The sequence below is a fragment of the Chiloscyllium punctatum genome, chromosome 15 (genome assembly GCF_047496795.1).
Source record: "Chiloscyllium punctatum isolate Juve2018m chromosome 15, sChiPun1.3, whole genome shotgun sequence".
In the NCBI taxonomy this organism is placed as follows: domain Eukaryota; kingdom Metazoa; phylum Chordata; class Chondrichthyes; order Orectolobiformes; family Hemiscylliidae; genus Chiloscyllium; species Chiloscyllium punctatum.
The window spans coordinates 61,536,766-61,557,296 of NC_092753.1; the positions used below are offsets into that span (position 1 = coordinate 61,536,766).

Consider the following 20,531-nt stretch of genomic DNA (forward strand, 5'->3'; position numbering starts at 1 on the left):
AGGCAAGAACTGATTCGGGATAGTCAACATGGCTTTATGTGTGGGAAATCATGTCTCACAAACTTGATTGAGTTTTTCGAAGAAGTAATAAAGAAGATTGATGAGGGCAGAGCAGTAAATGTGAACTATATGGACTTCAGTAAGGTGTTCGACAAGGTTCCCCATGGGAGACTGATTAGCAAGGTTAGATCTCATGGAATGCAGGGAGGACTAGCCATTTGGATACAGAACTGGCTCAAAGGTAGAAGACAGAGGGTAGTGGTGGAGGGTTGTTTTTCAGACCGGAGGCCTGTGACCAGTGGAGTGCCACAAGGATCAGTGCTGGGCCCTCCATTTTTGTCATTTACATAAATGATTTGGATGCGAGCATAAGAGGTACAGTTAGTAAGTTTGCAGATGACACCAAAATTGGAGGTGTAGTGGACAGCAAAGAGAGTTACCTCAGATTACAACAGGATATGGACCAGATGGGCCAATGGGCTGAGAAGTGGCAGATGGAATTTAATTCAGGTAAATGTGAGGTGCTGCATTTTGGGAAAGCAAATCTTAGCAGGACTTATACACTTAATGGTAAGGTCCTAGGGAGTGTTGCTGAACAAAGAGACCTTGGAGTGCAGGTTCATAGCTCCTTAAAAGTGGAGTCGCAGGTAGATAGGATAGTGAAGAAGGCGTTTGGTATGCTTTCCTTTATTGGTCAGAGTATTGAGTACAGGAGTTGGGAGGTCATGTTACGGCTGTACAGGACATTGGTTAGGCCACTGTTGGAATATTGCATGCAATTCTGGTCTCCTTCCTATCGGAAAGATGTTGTGAAACTTGAAAGGGTTCAGAAAAGATTTACAAGGATGTTGCCAGGGTTGGAGGATCTGAGCTGTAGGGAGAGGCTGAACAGGCTGGTGCTGTTTTCCCTGGAGCGTCGGCGGCTGAGGGGTGACCTTATAGAGGTTTACAAAATTATTTGGGGCATGGATAGGATAAATAGGCAAAGTCTTTTCCCTGGGTTCAGGGAGTCTAGAACTAGAGGTCATAGGTTTAGGGTGAGAGGGGAGAGATATAAAAGAGACCTAAGGGGCAACTTTTTCACACAGAAGGTGGTACGTGTATGGAATGAGCTGCCAGAGGATGTGGTGGAGGCTGGTACAATTGCAACATTGAAGAGGCATTTGGATGGGTATATGAATAGGAAGGGTTTGGAGGAATATGTGCCGGGTGCTGGCAGGTGTGACTAGATTGGGTTGGGATATCTTGTCGGCATGGATGGTTGGACCGAAGGGTCAGTTTCCATGCTGTACATCTCTATGACTCTATGACATGTTCATTGCAGACTACTTCTGTCTTATACAAAATAATCTCTATCCCAGCTAGTAGCAGTCATAATTCTTGTTTAGAGAAATTTACATGAATTCTTTACTCGGAAAGTTGTAGGGGCATGGAACACATTGCCTGCAATGTAGTAGATTCGCTAACTTTAAGGGCATTTAAATGGTCATTGAATAGGCATATGGATGAGAATGGATTTGTGTAGGTTAGATGGGCTTCAGAACGGTTCTAAAGGTCGACGCAACATCGAGAGTCAAAGGGCCTGTAGTGCGTTGTCCTGTTATACGTTCTAATGTCCTATGTTGTAACACTTACAGGATAAACTGTCAGGCAATTCCTTGGTATTATTTTAAATAAAGTGTTGTTTACCATGCAACAAGTGCTGCCCTAAAATAACTTGTAATCCTCTTGCCTTTCCAACCCATTTTGTTGAAATAATTAATCACATAAATGAAATGTAATTAACCTATAGATGGGGCATATTCATCCAAAGTTGAGGACATTGCATATCAGTTATAGATAGCAATACTGAAGAATATCACCAATAAGTGGAAAGACTCTAATCCACTTGTCAACTGTCAAACCAAAGTCCTTACATCAGGAAGTTAACTATCACAGTCCATATTGCCATCTCTCAGCATTGAGAAATTGACACTGGAAGTTGTGAGAATTTCATGCACCTAGACTCCATTAATCTGACACAGTAATGAAGTCAACACACATCACAAAAATGGCATCTGTTATGCTCAAGCTAACTGACTGAATATAAAGCAACAGTAATCTGATAGAGAATATCAAGCAGGACAAAAACTGCAACCTCTGTGCACTCCTCTATTGTGATGACACCTAAGCAACATAGGCTAGGTAGGAGAAAAGGCTGAACAATTTCCATCTCTGGTGTCTCAGATGCATTCTTTGCATCTCTTGGCAGGACAAGGTCACCAATTCATTGCCTCCTCACATGTAATTCTATCAGCGTACATCCATTACTAAGCCAATGATATGCATGCTGACCTGATCACATTGGGCGGTTAATGACAGCCAAATACACAAAGACTTTCTGTTCAATGAATTGATTACAGCGTCACAACCCTGAGGACATTCACACCTCTGTTATAAGTTCACCTGCAAGATGATGATATAATCCTGAATGAGACCACAATTTTGTTAGGATCCAATTATGGACCAGTAACTTTTCTTGTAAGGTAGACAAAATTTGAATTCTCAGGTGTTTACTAAAAGAGTAAAGCAAGATTCCATTGTTGAAAGCAAATAGAAAAAATAATATCAATAAAGCAGAATATTTATCCTATACTCTGACATCTAGAATTAACATGAGGTTAAAAATGAATTAACAGGCAAACTGATTGAGCACTCAACAACCGCCCAGTGACCATAGATGCCAGTTTCTTGAAGAATGTGGCAAATATCCAAGGGGTTGTCATGATGTGTACATGCTGGAAAGCTCTCATATCCTGCACCATTTCAAAGTTTTCACATCATACAGAGATCGCTGTTGAGACACACTCCCTTTCTTATACAGTCAATGTTAGCTTTGTGAAACCCTGAGACTATCAGAAAAAAGTGAGGACTGCAGATGCTGAAGATCAGAGTCAAAATATGTGGCATTGGAAAAGCACAGCGGGTGAGGCAGCATCCTAGGAGCAGGATAATTGACGATTCGGACATAAGCCCCTCATCATGAATGTGATGAAGCGCTTATACCTGAAACGTTGATTCTCCTGCTCCTCAGATGCTGCCTGACCTGCTGTGCTTTTCCAGTACCACACCCTCAGACTATTGCAGGATGGAGTTACAACCAGCTCACACTTTCACCAATGCCTTAGTGGAATAGACAATAGGCTTATTTAAGATGAGCCTTCACTGCTCTAGTGTTGCCTTGCTCAACTCAAAGTGGATGTCTTGCATTATTATCATTTGCTGTGCCCTTCACAACTAGAGCCAACAAAGGGGTGATGCTCTGGATACAAAGGAAATGCAGGATTGTGGGCAAGATAATGATATCTGTGTGAACATCGAAAGACCAAAGTAGACCCACGTACTATCGAGCTTGAGAGGCCAGACAAAACCTCATCAAAACCTCGTTCCTAGAGGAATGTGCTGTGTTTGGATTTGGAATCATACATTCCCTATATTCCAGAAAGAGACTATTCAGCCCATTGAGTCTGCACTGATCTTGCAAAGAGCTTGTCTGCCCATCCCATCCCCTATCCCCATATCCACCTAGCCTGCACATCCCTAGTGACTGCAGGGCAATTTAGCCTGCCCAAACCACCTAGCCTGCACATCTTTGAACTGAGAGAGGAAACAGGAACCATCAGTAGAAACCTACATGGATATGGACAGAACATGTAAACTCCACACACTCAATCATGCAAGGTTGGAATCAAACCTGGGTCCACTGTGAGGCAGCATTTCCTTCCAAGGTATTTCTTTCTATTGATAATATGGCAAGCAGCCCCTGGTCAGGATAGTGTATATATGGACATGTTTACTCCTTTCCTTGAACTTTTATTTTGATAAATAAATGTTTTATTATCCATGTGGACCATAATTTCTAATGCTATTGCTGTCACACTGATTCTAATTTCTTGATTCTTGATTCCAATTTTGATCTTCTTGTTTGTACTTACATTCTCCTGACGCTTTACATCTTTACATCAGCCCCACAATTTCCAGTTTTCTGACTCAAACCACCTTGTATTCATCATGGATATGCAATCCCTCTACATGTACATTCCATTAGGCTCTCCACTTCTTCCTTGAAAAGTCCCCATCCAGTGCACCCTCTTTTCCCTGGCTGAACTGGTTCTTCCTTTGAACAACATTCCTTTAACTCATCTGATAAGGGTCCTAGCTATGCCTGTCTCTTTGTGGGGTATATGAGACATTCTTGTTTCATTCCTACTTCAACTCATACCACGACTCTTTCTCCAATAAATTGATGATGTCATCAGTGCTGCTTCCTGCTCTTGTTAGGTATTAGAAAACTTGCTTTCAATTTTTATCTTCTCTCATCTTTACCTGATCCATCTCTGACTCTTCGCTTTCCCTCCTTGACTTCATTGTTTGCATTTCTGGGTATAGGATGTCCACCAATATACTGACTCACACAGTTACTTTGACTACACTTCCTCCCACCTTGCTACCTGCAAAGATACCATTCCATTTTTCCAGTCGCATCTGTTCCAGTGATGACACCTTACATCAGAGTGTATCCAACGTGTGCCCCTTTTCCTCAGTGCAGGATTCTCACCCATTATGTTTCATGAGGATCTCATCTGTGTCTTACCCACTCTCCCCTTCTCCCCCCTTTCAGAACAATGATTGCATTCCCCTTATCCTTACTTTCCACTTCATCAGTATTGCATTCAAAGGGTCATCATCCACCATGATACCTCCACCAAACACATCTTCCCTTCTCACCCATTGTCAGTATTCAACAGGGACCATTCTCTCCATGACATTGTGGTCCACTCTTCCATCATTTTATTACTGTCCCATGGCACCTACCTGTGCAATTACAGAAGGTATGATACTTGCCATTAACCTTCTACATCCCCTCCATCCAAGACTGCCAACACACTTTCCAGATGAAGTATTATTTTGTTTGCACTTTATTTAACCAAGTCTGCTGTACTCACAGACAATGTCTCCTTTACATTAGCAAGACCAAACACAGACCGGGTGGCTACTTTGTAGGTTACCTTCATTCTCCATAGAAATGACCCTGCCCTTCCAGTTATTTGCTATTTCAATAAATCATTTTACTCCTATGATAACATTTTGGTCCTTGGCCTACTGTAGTGTTTCAGCAAAGCACAGCGCAAGCTGGAGGAGCAAGTTCATTTTCTTCTTAGGCAGTTTATCACCCTCAAGATTCAAAATTAAATTCTACATCTCTGTGTTTGACCTCTGTACCTCTGTACTGCATTTTTCTTCCACCTTCACCCTCTCCCAGCTGTGTCTTATTGGTAAGTTGCAGAGTTGGCCCTTTTTAAAAAACTTTTTACACCTAACATTAAGACCTGTTTTACATATCTATTTCTCCATTGCACCCATTATCACTGACTTTGTCTTTTGCCATAGACGCCGTCAAATCTGTTCAACTTACCCCTCTTTCCACTCTGTGTACAGTATGATGCCACTACATTCCAACTACTCTCAGTTCCCAGGAATAACTATACTAGTTTATTACCAGATTCAAGATAAAGATAAAAAGTTATTTAGAAATACTCTGATATGTCAGTAAATGCGTTTTCAGCTATTGTACATTATGGATCTATATTGTACATCTTATTTGTCATTAATTTCTTTTGGAATGTACTTCCTACATTATCACAAAATTACCAACATCATTCCTGTGCAGTCCTCCTCTGATGAAGAAGTATGTCAAACTGAAGAGAAAGAATCAAACAAAGGTACATTTTGACACATTTACAATGTGAATACATGGGTCTTTTCAGAAATCGTCAATGTAAACTTTAAAAAAGCTAAACTCTGTAATAATGCTTTCAGTTATTTAAAAACAATCAAAGGATTTTATATTCTGCAATAAACATGGAATAACTGAGACTATCCATGAGCAATACCTTTACACTCTTGATTTGTTGGATTCAATGCTACCCCAAGTGAATATTTTGAATTACTAAAAATGTAATATGTAATGTAATATGGGCAGCACGGTGACACAGTGGTTAGCACTGCTGCCTCGCAGCGCCAGAGACGGGTTCAATTCCCACCTCAGGTGACTAACTGTGTGGAGTTTGCATGTCCTCCCTGTGTCTGCGTGGGTGTCCTCCGGGTGCTCCAGTTTCCTCCCACAGTCCAAAGATGTGCAGGTCAGGTGAATTGGCCATTCTAAAATTGCCCGTAGTGTTAGGTAAGGGGTAAATGTAGGGGTATGGGTGGGTTGCGCTTCAGCGGGGCGGTGTGGACTTGTTGGGCTGAAGGGCCTGGTTCCACACTGTAAGTAATCTAATCTAATCTAATCTAATCTAACCATGCAGACTCATGAAATAACTACGTGCTGTGTATCTATTAAATTGTGTAAAATTAAGTGCAGTTTTAAGGGTCAGAGTTTGTGCTGTGTCCATTTTTGTTGATCCGACATGCATCCCCCCTTCCTCCACCACCCACCACCATCTGCCCCCCCCCCACACACACACACACAGGGGTATTTCTTGTCTAGTGAGAAGAACCATCTCTTAAATCTGCCTCTTCACCTGAATATATTTAAAATTCAATATGGCCAGTGGTCTTGAACTCAAGTGAGCATGTGAATTAGAAGCAGGAATAGGTCTTCTGGCCCCTTGAGCCCCCTCCCCCCCCATCATTCAGTAAGAATGATCTAGTCTACCACTTCAAAATAACTTTTAAATCATTAAACATGACTTTCAAAAGTTATAATGGACTACTTGCTACGTTAATTGATGCATACTAGACAGGTTTTCAATAAGTTGCATCTTTTGTAGTGTTTCAGAACTTCTAAAATGTGCCTTCTAGTGCCCACATAAAAGCCTAATATGAGCAGTGTCATCTCAGTAGGCTTGATCATAATTGCCATCTGTAGAATCTAAACATCTGGGAATAGGTTTGTAGAAGGGTGTAGATTTTCAGATGAGGCCAGCTTGCAAGGTAATTATTTTTAAACTAGCATTGGTATATCAATAAAACTCAATATGTACTTGACTCAGCTTGTCCTCTATGCTCTTCTTTGGTTTTACCATTTGCAAGGTCACACAGACTAGTAGAAAATCTTCTCCATTTCTATCAGTGTAATTCACACACAGTAAAATGGAATTTGAATTGACCCACAGCACCAGAGTCCCGGGTTTGATTCTTGCCTCAGGTGACCGTCTGTGTGGGGTTTGCGCATTCTCCCCGTGTCTGCGTGGGTTTCCTCTGGGTGCTCTGGTTTCCTCCCATGATGCAAAGATGTGCAGGTTAGGTGGATTGGCCATGCTAAATTGTCCATAGTGTTAGTGCAGTGGTGAGGGGTAAATGTAAGGGAGTGGGTCTGGATGGGTTACTCTTCAGAGGATCGGTGTGGACTTGTTGGGCTGAAGGGCCTGTTAGGGAATTTAATCATTATGATTTTTTCTCACATTTTGTGAATAATAAGCTTGTGCTTTTGTTAACGGAAGAAAGCCTGGCTAAATTAGCTCTTTTTAAAACATAAATTCATGTTGTCTGGGAGAAAGGTATCCACACTGAAGGGAATCCTTTATATATTAAGCTTGTTGTGACCAGCCAAATTAATAAAGAACCAGAGCAATTCATTTCCCCCTCACCCAGTAGCTTGATAGTTTGGTAACTGCTGAAATATTTTTAACACCTACCCATGAAAAGAAATATTACTTAATAGGACACAATTCCTAATTAAATTCTTCCTTTGGATAGCTTGATGCAGGAGAAGGTGACCAGTGGGTACAAAAACAATGTCAAAGAAAGGCAACGCCAACCCCTAATATTCCCAATAGGTAATGCTGAGGGACTGAGTGAAAGCTGTGCCACCAAAACATTTGTTTTATATGGAAGTTCTACATGTGCTGTGCCACCTTCTGCACAATAATCAGCAACAGTTCAACCTTGTTCATGGTTATCAGACAACAGAACTTTCAGCTTTAATATACAGATGCCAACCAAGTTGCAAAAAGGGGCTAATGCATCACTCAGCCGATCTTGCTTGAACCACATCAGAAATGCTATTTATAGGAAGGCTACAGAATTAATCTATTTTGTGATGTATGGCAGTTATAAATGAAAGAATTACAAATCCATGGGCCATATATCTTCTGCAGGCATATGCAAGTGAAAGGAGAAAGTGAAGACTGCTGATGCTGGAGATCAGTGTCAAAAAGTGTGGTGCTGGAAAATCACAGCCAGTCAGGCAGCATCAGAGGAGCAGGAGAGTCGACGTTTTGAGCATAAGGTCTTCTTCATCATTCCTGATGAAGAGCTTATGCTCGAAACATCGAGTCTCCTGCTCCTCGGATGCTGCCTGACCAGCAGTGCTTTTCCAGCACCACTATTTTGTCTATGCAAGTGAAAGTGCAGATTTAGGAGGTGGCTCTTCTCACACAGACAGGAAATGGTGGATGTGGATGAAAATGAGTGTCATGTTGGTAAAAATAAATGCAGCACAAAAATCTGGCTTGTAATTGCTTAAACTTTTGTTGCACTTTTATGCATCTATATTTCATTTAGCCAGAAAACTACTTAGTTTCCCACCGTGTTGGTAGGCAATAAATAGTAGGGGATATCCACATTGCACTTCAAGTCCTGTTATGGAGACTAAGTTGACGAATTTATAACATAATCTAACATCACCCAAAGTAATGTCAGATTGTTGTGGAATTAATAACAGCTGGCAGAGAAATCCACAGATTTCTGTAAATTCTTTCCCCCACTATTAATTTCTTATGATTTGAAAATGTAAATCATCAACACAATTTTTACAATAAATCACAATAACTTATTACTTTGGACTTTTGGAAATATCAGGTTTAAAAAACCATATATAATTTCACGAATATGTATTAATGTGACCTAATGAATCTGACAATGGCTGTGCAGTTTCTATATATTTTATAACTTCATTATTTGTCACAGTTGATGTGGCTTCAATTTATGAGGATGCAGTGAGGTCCACTATGAAGAGCACACCAGAGACAGATACCTGTGATTGGACTAAAATCAACTTGGAAAGGTATGTCAGACTAACTTTAACAAAGACAATATTTCCCTCTCTTTTGCTTAATTTCCCATACCATAAAAATCATGGAACAACATCAAAACACAGATCCCTTGAATGACTAACTGCATTCTAAGGAATGAAAGATCCTCCATTCCAGTATGAAAATGGATTGTAAGTAATGTTTCCTAGTACACGTATTTGGGTAATAGTGTATTGTAAAACAAAACTTGCATTTGTATCACAACTATCACAACCTCAGAATTGTCCAATGTGCTTTACCGTTAGTTAGGTGCCTTTTGAACCATTTGAGCTGTTGTAATATACAAAATGGAGAGCTAATTTACATCTAGCAAGTTTTCACAAACAGCAGTGTGGTAATGACCAGGTATAGTCATTTGTGGCTTTTGATTGAGCGATAAATATTAGTCAGGATTCTATGTCTATCTCCCCAACTCCTTGTCAAAATACTCCTCTGGGATATTTAACATCCACCTTAGAAATCAGACATAGGAACTTAGGACTTAGGGGCAGGACATTCAGCCCTTTGAGCCTATTGAACCATTCAGTAAGATATTGGCTGATTGATTACAGTCTCAACTCCACCTTCTAGTCTGCCACGATATTATATCTCAGTATTGTGTAAATTCAATGATTTAGCTTCCACTGTTTACTGAGGAAGATAAGTCCACAGACTAATGTGATGATAGATGTATCATTTATGATTATTTATTATAATATCATTTTTGGAAGGTCAGTTTTACCATGAAGGCAGATAAACTAGGCTCATTTCTAAGGAGGAATCAACGTTTCGGGCAAAAGCCCTTCATCCTGATGAAGGGCTTTTGCCCGAAACGTTGATTTCGCTGCTCGTTGGATGCTGCCTGAACTGCTGTGCTCTTCCAGCACCACTAATCCAGTATTTGATTTTCAGCATCTGCAGTCATTGTTTTTACCTCATTTCTAAGGAGGTTTGTTTGAAAGTAAAATCAAGCTCAGAGTCCTGATGAAACAATGTTGTTACTCCAGTATACTTCAGAAAGCAAATGGCTGTCGATTTGTGGGGGGTGTTAATGTAAAATTGTTTATTGGGTGGTGGTTTATGACAAGTTAGTAAATATTTAAGATGACTAACTTACTTTCAGTTCAGAATAATCAAGTGGTCATGGAACAGACTGCCAGAGGTAGTGGTGGAAGTGAGTACAATTTTGTCATTTAAGAAACATATGGACAGGTACATGGATGGAATAGGTCTGGAGGGATATGGACCAAACACAGGCAAATGGGACTAGTTTAATTATGAAGACTGCTTCGCATGGGCAAATTGGGCTGAAGGGCCTGTTTCCATGCTGCAGACCTATACAAAAAGAAACTTCACAGAAAAGGTACCCAGCGAATCAGTTAAAAAGAACTTTAACAAGTTGAGAGGGGTAATTTGTACATATTGAATCTCTAAATTAATGGTGTTGAGAAATAGGTTGAAAACTTGTTGTACAGATTTTTCTAAACTGTTCTTCTATATCTAGATAGTTTTATTTTTAGTTGCCATTCTTTTTGTGATAATCTTCTGTGCTGTTGTTAAAAAACTCTGGAATCTTGTGTCACTATACTTTAGTGACTGACCATCATGTGAACTACATTTTTTAAAAATGATGTATCAAGCCCAATCTTACTTTGAGATCTGACTTGTCCCATTTACCACGTGTTGAGATCATAACGCTGATAACCCTGAGAGAAAAATATCACCCCATCGCTATTTTAAAAAGCAGAAGTCTTATTCCTAGACCATGTCCCCAAGTGTGATCTTTCCATAATGGAAGTATTCTTCCAGGATCTACCCTGGAAGACAAGTCAAATCACTCACCATCATAAATATTTCAATAATGTTCATCTTTGTAAACTCCAATGGATAAAAGCTTAATCCTTTACTTCATAAAAAAAAGTGCTTTAACTCAGGAATAAGTGAACTGTTTCTGAATTGCCTGTAATGCAATTGTTTCATTCTTTTTCAAACAAGACCAAAATTGTACAAAGTACTCCGGGTGTGGTCTTACTAATACCTTCTACAAGTGCAATAAAGTGTTTCCTACTCTTATATTCCATTTCACTTGCAATTAGCACCAGAATTCTATTTGCCTTCCTGATCACTGTAACCTGCATGCTATATTTGTAATTCACATTTCAAGATACCTCGATCCCTCTTAACATCGAAGTTCTGCAGAGTTTCTCCATTTAAATAGTATACTACTTTTCAATTCTTCCTGTTAAAGTAGGCAACTTCATACTTTTTTACTAAATGCCAGCTGCCAAATGATTGTTCTCTCATATTGCTGTTCAGATTCTCCACCACCTCTTGACAATAAACTTTCTTGCCTATCTTGACATCATCAACAAATCTAGCTACCATGCAGTCATTGCCAATATCCAAGTTATTGACATAGTTTATAAATAGTTGAGGGCTCAGAACTGATTTCAATGGCACTACAACCAGGCATGCCAACCTGAAAATCTCCTATTTATCCCTATTCTATACTTCCTTTTAGTAAAACATTCCTTTATCCATGCTTATATATATTATTGTTGACTTCATGAGCTCTTACTTTGTGTAGCTGCATTTAATGTGGCATATTTTCAAATGCTTTTTGGAAATCCAAATGCACTGAATGCATAGGTTCCTTTTTATCCATTTTGCTTGTTACTTCCTTTAAAAAAATACCAATAAATAAGTTAAATACAATTTCCATTTTGGAAAATCATGGTTAGTACATAGGACTTCCTAATCATTTTGTTCTTTAACCTCCTTTATAATGAATTCTAGATATTTCTCTATAACAGATGTTGGGCAAACTGGCTTACAGTCACCTCCTTAATTGAATAATGGTGTTACATTAATTGTTTTTCAATCCACTGGGATCCCTCCAGAATCCAAGAAATCTTAGAACATTATGTACAATGTCTCTGCCATCTCTACAATCACCTCTTTTCAACCTTTGACAACTATGAAGTATCTCTACTTTGATATTCTACTTCCATTGCAGTCAATGCCAATATTCCTTTTTCTTTTGCATTTGTTTCCAATATTCTTTTAGTCTTTCTAATTGCTTGCGTCATATGTAGGTTTGTTCTTTGTACCATTAAGAATAATAAAGAAATTATGACATTCAAACAATAATGCTAAATACATACTCAGAATGAAAACTTCCAAACTGCTATATAAGTCATGGCATTTGTCAGGAAATGATATTTGTTCATATTACTCTGGGTATTGCTCCCTGTGCTTGTTTTTTTTAAGTACCAAGGAGATAAGCATTTATTCATTTGCACAGTTTGCTTACAGAAAACACTTTCCAACCGGAGCACGCCTATCATGAATTATATATGAATATATTAGTAACTTTAATATTATATAACTTGATTTCTCTCTCCTTTCATGCAGCAATAAAGAGCGGAAGCAGACATCTCAGTGGCCACAAAAATTAGAACAATACAGGTAATAGCAAGCCAAGCAAAGAAAGTCAGTTTGAAAGGAACTAAAGAAGGTGCCAATGTAAATAAAATATGATGGAAAGCTGGGAGCTGTTCCACACAAATCATAAAACTAAGGTTTTCCAAATCAATCATAGATGTCCGTTATATAGTTCCTTCAGAATGTTAACTATTTCTTCTTATTCCATACTTAACCATTCGAAATAACAATAGATTTCTCAAACCTATCAAAACATTCTGCTACGTGGCCCCCAGCTAAATTTATTAATACTGCAAAAAGAAATTGTCAATCCCAGTGCAAATGCCAAGACCTTTCGCATTGGCTCCATCAACTCCACAAAGCCACAGTGAAACCAACAAACTTTAATAATTATGGTACACACTTTGTATAAGTAATGCAATTCCTTATACTGGGAACTTGAGAATCAGTTAGAGATGGAACAGCCACTCAAAGACAGCAAGAAAGTTTGAAACACTGTCATATGGCAAGCATATATAGGATTATGTGATGATATTTGAATGCAAGCCACTTCCAACTTGATTCTGGACCGAATTATCAAACCCCTTGAACTAACGATTTTGCATACAATCTCCTCCTTTTCTACACGAAGATATCCTTATGTGTGTTTGTATCTTAGCAAAATCAGTTGGAATGCACAACAACAAATACAAATATTTTTGTGTTGGCTTAAACTAAGTACTTAGAAATGGTCATTTGCAATCAACAAAGAATTGACAGCTTGATTTGTCAATTCCACTTCATCTTACTAAGTAACCATATGGTACTAACTACAGTATTTGGCCTGTGTTTAAAAGAGAACTGGCTTGAAACAAGCCACATTGAATGGGCTCGCATACTAGTCTAAATTTACCCTCATCTGACTCTTACGATATGTACACTCATTTGTAATCTGGCACTCTCATCCTTATAGCACTGTATGTCTCAATACATTTAACAGGTAGCGGCTCAGAACCGGCTACGTCAGGGAATTCACGATTGCAAAATAAATGCTGGTTTGCCAGTAGCATCCACACCCCATGAATGAATAAAAACAAATATCTTACTGTTCAAGTCACTGTTCCCACCTTTTTTCCTCTACATTTCCTCTGTGCTCTACATGGCATACTACTGAGAATCAAAAGTAGCAATGTTTACAATTGGGTATAGAATACACATGCAAGTCCCCATGTTGACCAAAGGTCTCATAGTTTACATTTTGTGTTCAAAGTAATCAGAATTCACATAATGAAACAAATCAAGCCTAAGTCAACAATTTGAATTTTCCCAAACCTTCTTCCTTATATGGAATAAAACTAGAATAGTAATACTAAATACTTGTTTAGACATTTTTAGCAGTACTACCACATATGTAATTTTTAAAAGTTTTATTTTAAGTTATTGTGAATAGCACCTTTGTATGGCAATGGTACACACTTTTCACTGTATTTTGCGTTGAATACATGTGACAATAAAAGGATATTCTCTTTTATCCTAGACTATTAGCAATCACAGTTTTACATTTCTGTGTGGTACTCAGTACTTAAGTTGTGAGTTTGCTTGCATTGAGCACTAATCATGATTTCCCATACATACAATAATGTGCAATGAACAAACTAAGAATTAACAAATTATTTTGATAAGTGATTAGATCATTAGTTGTCAGAAATGATTATTAGAAAGATAATTTCAAGATTGCTTTGCAAAAAGACTGTAAAACTTTCAAGGATTTGATACTGTCAATTCTGACCAATGATCACCTTAAAGTGTGTACTTCTGGATATTGTCACTAAGTGTAACTGGCATTAGATGTGTTAGTATAGTTTATAACAGCTGTAATTTTGCACTGACAGGCAAGAGCTTGATGAAGTAAAAGGAACCAAACTAGCTCTTAAGAACATGATTGTCCCATCATACTTTCAGTCTGATATGAACAAAGCCTTGGACTCAGCTCAGGTATTTTTTCAATTCTCCTTTTTAAGTCTGTGTGTAACTGCTTTTATCATTGATCAGAAAAGGATGAGCATAATAAATATATATTCAGTATCTGATTGATCAAAAGAGAACAAATTGAATCTTTCTGCTAAAAAACCTCAACCATACTCCTGACAATTGAAAGCAAACCAAGAACTATTAAGATTTTCAGGGGAAGTCACTAGGATCATAGAAATGATAGTCCACACTTCACAAGTTTACTGGAATTCTCTAAGAAAGATACTACACTAATGAGTAAGGGTTATTTGGGGAATACAGAGGATAGCTCTGCATTTTCAGTTAACAGCAGTTGTTGGGGGGAATGCAGTTTGGAGAATTGAAATTAAGTTGAACCATATTCCCTACAAGTGTGGCTTGTAACTAAACTCAGTGGTCTAGTGTTATAGCAAGATGAGTGCACTTCACAATCCAAGTCAAAGTAACTGTGTAAGTCAGTGGGGCTAGGCTGGCCACCAATATCCACTACAAACTCACTGACTCCCACAGTTACTTGAATTTATATCCTCAAAACTGCTTCCTTTAAAACTTTATTTAAAAATTATCCCATTTTCCCAGTTTCTCCATCTCCATCGCTTCTGTTTGGATGATGCCAGCTTCGACAAGGGGGCCTCCCAAATGTCCACCTTCTTTCTGAACTGAGGATTCGCCACCACCACGTGACATTTCTGATAAAACACCTGTACTTTAACCCTCCCTCCTTCTCTTTCCTCCCAGAACAGCAATAGGGTTCCCCAGGTCCTCATGTACCATCCCACCAGCATTCAATTCCAAAGGATCATTAGCCATCATTTCTGCTATCCCCAGTAGGTAACCACCACCAGACACACATTCCCCTTCCCTCCCTTGTCAGCCTTCCACAGGCACTATTCCTTCTGGGATACCTAGGTTCACTCCTTCTCCACTTCCAACACCGCCCCTTATGCCCACAGTACTTGCTTCTCTCCATTATCCCTCCTTACTACCCAATGCCCCAGACATATCTTCTAGGTGAAGCAGCAATTTAACTGCACTTCATTCAATCTAGTCTACTGTATTCTCTGCTCACAATGTGGTCTGCTCCACATTGGGGAGACGATACACAGACTGGGTGACAGTTCTGTAGAACACCTACATTCTGTGCACAAAAATTATCCTTAGCTTCCTATTGTCTATTTCAACAAACCACTCTGTTCTCTGGCCAACGTCTCTGTCTCAATCATGCTGTAGTGCTTCAGTGAAACTCAGCGCAAGCTGAAAGGACAGCATCTAATTTTCCACTTGGTGACCTTGCAGCCTTCAGGACTCAATATCTCAATGTTGAGTTCAATAATTTTAGGGCCTAAGCACCTTGTCCGGACCTTATCATTATATGGGCTTCTATCACAACGACTTATTGTCAGCTACTAGTGGTCCCCATTAGCAGCAATTTATTCTTCCAGGGTGGCCTTTACCCATTCCTCTGTCTACCCAACAGTTGTTCCCTCTCTCTGGGCTCCATTTAAACCTATCATTTAGTCCTCCCCTTTGCCCACCTCATTTTCGGCACATATACTAACCTTCTCCTTTTCCTATCCTCAATCACTTCTGAAAAAGGGTCACCGCACCTGAAATGTTAACTCTGCTTTCTCTCCACAGATGCTGTCAGACCTACTGAATTTTTTCAGCAATTACTGTTTTTGTTCCTCATTTCCAGCATCCTCAAGTTCTCTGGTTTTTTTTTGTGGAACTGCACTGCGACCAATCTGACGACTATATTCTCATAACATCGACTTTAGTTCAATAGTATTTCATTGGTTGTGTTGTAGTTTGGAATTTTCTGAAGATTTGAAAGGCAAGATTTTTCTTGAGCTTGATGAAACTTGAGTGGAAGGAAGTCATGATTCCCATGTGACAAACAGTGTTTCCTCTAATTTTTTTTCTGGTTGCGTAGGCCTGCAATGTTCATGTGCACCAGTGACTTCCAGAACTGAATATTAATATCATGATCGCTGTGCAGAGAATGTTAGAGCAGTTTAATGTTCTCAGGAGAATTTTATTCAACATTTTAATTTTTAAAAACTGCCCTGCAACCATTAAGTTGCATTTCCCTCCCTTTGGGCTATATGCTGACATTGCTGATGAGAAGGTTCCCATTTTTATTGGAGCTGTTGCAAGTAAACATTGAAAACCATGACTTTACATTAGCTTAAAAGCTGGTCTGTAGCTTCTGGTCATCAAGAAAACATATTTCCAATTCAGGAGCATGATTTGCTAGGTTCTAGTGGCTTCATATTGACCTTTATCTGTTTTCGGTGCAGGATAATTTAGGCGCCATGGCTTAGTTGGTTAAACAGGAGATCCTGAGTTTGAATCTCAGCGGTGCCTTTGTCTTCGAATTTAACGGTTGGCGCAGCATCGTGGGCTGAAGGGCCTGTTCTGTGCTGTACTTTTCTATGTTCTATGTATGATACATTCATGTATTCCTTCTCAGAAATTTAACAGAGTAGAGTTCAGGAGAAAGACTCAATGTATGAACCTCAATGCTAGTAATTTGCCAAACAAATCTACTTCTGATGTTGGCTTTTTGCTTTACCAACAAACAATTGCAGAGTTATCGAGTTGTACAGCATGGAAACAGACCTTTCAGTCCAATTCATTCATAATAACCAGATATCCCAAAATAGTCTAGTCCCATTTGGCCCATATCGCTCTAAACCCTTCCTATTCATGTAACCATCCAGATGCCTTTTAAATGTTATAATTGTACCTGCCCCCACCACTTCCTCTGGCAGCTTATTCCATATGTACACTACCTTCTGTGTGAAAAAGTTTCCCCTTGGGTCCCCTTAATAATTTTCCCCTCTCACCTTAAACTATGCCTTCTATGTTTGGACTCCCCTTCCTGTGTAAAAAAGATCTTGGTTATACACCCTATCCCTGCCCTTCATGATTTTATAAACCCTCAGCCTCTGGTGCTCCAGGAAAAATAGCCCCAGCCTATTCAGCCTCTCCATATAGCTCAAATGCTCCAATCTCGACAACATCCTTGTTAATCTTCTCTGAACCCTTTCAAGTTTAAGCACTTTTCCAAAGCAGGGAGACCAGAACTGAACGCAGTATTCCAAACGTGGCCTTACCAATGTCCCGCACATTCACAACATGACACCCTGACTCCTGTACTCAATGCATTACCGATAAAGGCAAATGTATCTAATGCCTTCTTCACTACCCTGTCTACCTGTCCCAACACCTTCAAGGAATTAAGCAACTGCAAACCAAGGTCTCTCTGTTCAACAACGATTCCCAGGACCCTACCAGGACCCTAACATTAGGGTCGTGCCCTGATTTGCTTTACCAAAATGCAATACTTCACATTTATCGAAATTAAACTCCATCTGCCACTCCTTAGCCCATTTACCCATCTGATCAAGGTCCCATTGTACCCTGAGATACCTTCTTCACTGTTCATTACACCACTAATTTTGGTGTCATCAGCAAACATACTAATCATTTGTTCTATTTTCACATCCAAATTATTTACATAAATGACAAAAAGCAGTGGAGCCAGCACCGATCCTTGCAGTACACTGTTGGCCACAGGCTTCCAGTCTGAAAAGCAACCCTCCACTACCACCCACTGAATCAAACCAATTTTGTATCCAAATGGCTAGCTCTCCTTCAACTCCATGTGATCTAACCTCGCCAACCAGTCTACCATGTGGAACATTGTTGAAGACCTTGCTGAAGTGCACATAGATCATGTCCACCACTCTGCCCTCAACAATCCTCTTTGTTACTTCTTCAAAACTCAATCATGTTAGTGAAACATGACTTTCCACACACAAAGCCATGTTGACTATCCCTAATCAGTCCTTGCCTTTCCAAATACCTGTAAATCCTGTCCTCAGAATCCTCTCCAAAAACTTGCCCACTACTGACATCAGGCTCACCGGTCTATAGTTCTTTGGGTTTTCCTTACCACCTTTCTTAAATAATGGCACCTCATTGGCCACCTTCCAGTCTTCCAGCACCTCACCCATGGCTATTGATACAAATATCTCAGCAAGGGGCTCAGCAATCACTTCCCTAGCTTCCCTCAAAGTTCTGGGATACACCTGATCAGGTCTCGGGATTATCCACTTTTATGTGATTTAAGACAACCAACACCACCTCCTCTATAATATGAATACTTTTCAAGATATCACTACTTTTTTCACCAAATTCTCTGGCTTCTAAATACACTATAACCTAATGTGATAGGGCAGAAGCGTGCACATATCTTCAGCCAGAATCTGCCAAGTTGGGTAAAGAAGAAGTACAATTTTGCAATGTCCATGTCTGAAACAGATGTTAGGCCCCAGCAATTTCCATTAAGGGACCAAATGATCAAGACCTAAGCTCTAAATATCCAAGCAATAAAACAAGACCTTAGGAAAGCCAATTAGGCTGCAACCAACAAAATTAAGTGTTTTATTAAATAAATATATATGGTTGTGGAGCCAGGATTAGCAGGACATCACATTTGACCAAGGGAGTCAGAAACACACCCTGCATTCGGAACCTCACTGCAAAAGGTTCAGCCCTCTTTCCCACTGTGATCAATGCCATCCTCTCCATTTGACCTTCAATCTCTTCCCATCCTAACTTGACTTCTGATCTTTTAACCCACACCCCCGCTATGTAAATCTGATTTCTGTTTTAGTCTCCACCATAGTTCTCAACTTCTCTGCGTCAGAGTGGTCTGATCTTAATTCATTATTTTTGCATTGCCAAGTTGATGGAAACAAATCTTAAGATCCAATAATTCTGCACCTCTACCTTCACTGTTCAATTATGGTAACTACACTTTGCTTCTGTGCAGGAAATATTGGCCATGAGATAGAGCAGTAATTCAACTAGTAATTCAATTAAAATATTTCTTGATTCACAGTGCATTCCAAATACATTTCAACTTGCGTTCTGTTTTACATTGTTCAACTTCAACACTGAAATCAGTACAAGTCTTACGTTATCACAAATTATTTTGTACAGGGGCTTGATATGGACGATTTATCAGAGTCATTTCAGAAGATAAAGGTTCCAGAGGTATTTAAGGATTTATTTTCAGCTTCGCCTGATACAGATGCAGGTAAGCTCATGATACTTATGATCAGTTGATCTGATCTCCTTTGAACTATTATCTTATGTTGAAATAGTGTAATTCTCATGTAAAGTTAAATTTCAGCATCTTTATTTCCAGGCATACTTTGAAGTATATAGAATTAGAGAAATCCTGAAACATTTTATTTGGTTGAGGTGAAACTACCATAAGATTAGAAGAAAATGAGCTGAATTTTCCCATATTTTGGAAATATGTAATTTTTGGCTAGTTTAATTGAGGGTCCCCTCTGTGGGCCATGGCAACTTGTCTCATCAGTCTTCCGCTGTTCACCTCTGCAATTATGCATCCAAGCGACACTGCTTGTTAAATCATGAGATCGCAGAAGCGGAAGTGCCTACTGCTGCTGGGGTCTTCATGCAGTGATGCTGGAGGAACCTTTATTAAACCCCTGCTGCACACTAGTTCAAATGCTGCAAGCCAGAAACTATCATTTCAAATGTGTTACTTGACCACAATTTGAAAGGAGGTAGCTGAGAAAGGGTATTTGGCAACCTAGTTTGTGGACAGGGATCTTGAATCCTGGTGGACAGGGTAGTAGAGAAGAGGACTGTCCTCATTCCTCAGGACCAGAAATTGCCAGTATGATCAGAAATAGCCACCCAAGTGCTAATTCCATGGGCAGAAGAAAGGCAGAGTAATGCCATAAGGTCATCAACCTCTGTGCCTCTGCAAGGGTAATTTACGTCAAGTTCACCCTAAGTCTGCCATTGCACATGCATCCTACCAAGGCTAATGGTCTGAGACTGCTGAGCTGCAGATTCCTGAATCTCGACTAAATATGTTTCATTATGCTATGCTGTACTGTTGTCCCATTACCACCACTATGGACGTGTGTTACACAATTTGGTCCCCATCTTCTCTTAAGCAGACGCCAATGGCAACATGCAGCCTCTGCC

The 20,531-nt window shown here is 39.5% G+C and overlaps 1 protein-coding gene across 7 annotated transcripts in view; it reads left to right on the forward strand.

Annotated features, from left to right (window-relative positions):
* The window catches only part of spag17 (sperm associated antigen 17), a 222,550-nt gene that overhangs the window by 154,928 nt on the left and 47,091 nt on the right, over nucleotides 1–20,531 (forward strand). For all 7 annotated transcript variants that reach the window (XM_072585264.1, XM_072585263.1, XM_072585268.1 and 4 more), the window contains 5 exons: nucleotides 5,711–5,762; nucleotides 8,956–9,052; nucleotides 12,474–12,527; nucleotides 14,375–14,477; nucleotides 19,506–19,602. In XM_072585264.1, the coding sequence (XP_072441365.1) occupies nucleotides 5,711–5,762; nucleotides 8,956–9,052; nucleotides 12,474–12,527; nucleotides 14,375–14,477; nucleotides 19,506–19,602 (403 nt within the window). The remainder of the gene's footprint in view (nucleotides 1–5,710; nucleotides 5,763–8,955; nucleotides 9,053–12,473; nucleotides 12,528–14,374; nucleotides 14,478–19,505; nucleotides 19,603–20,531) is intronic.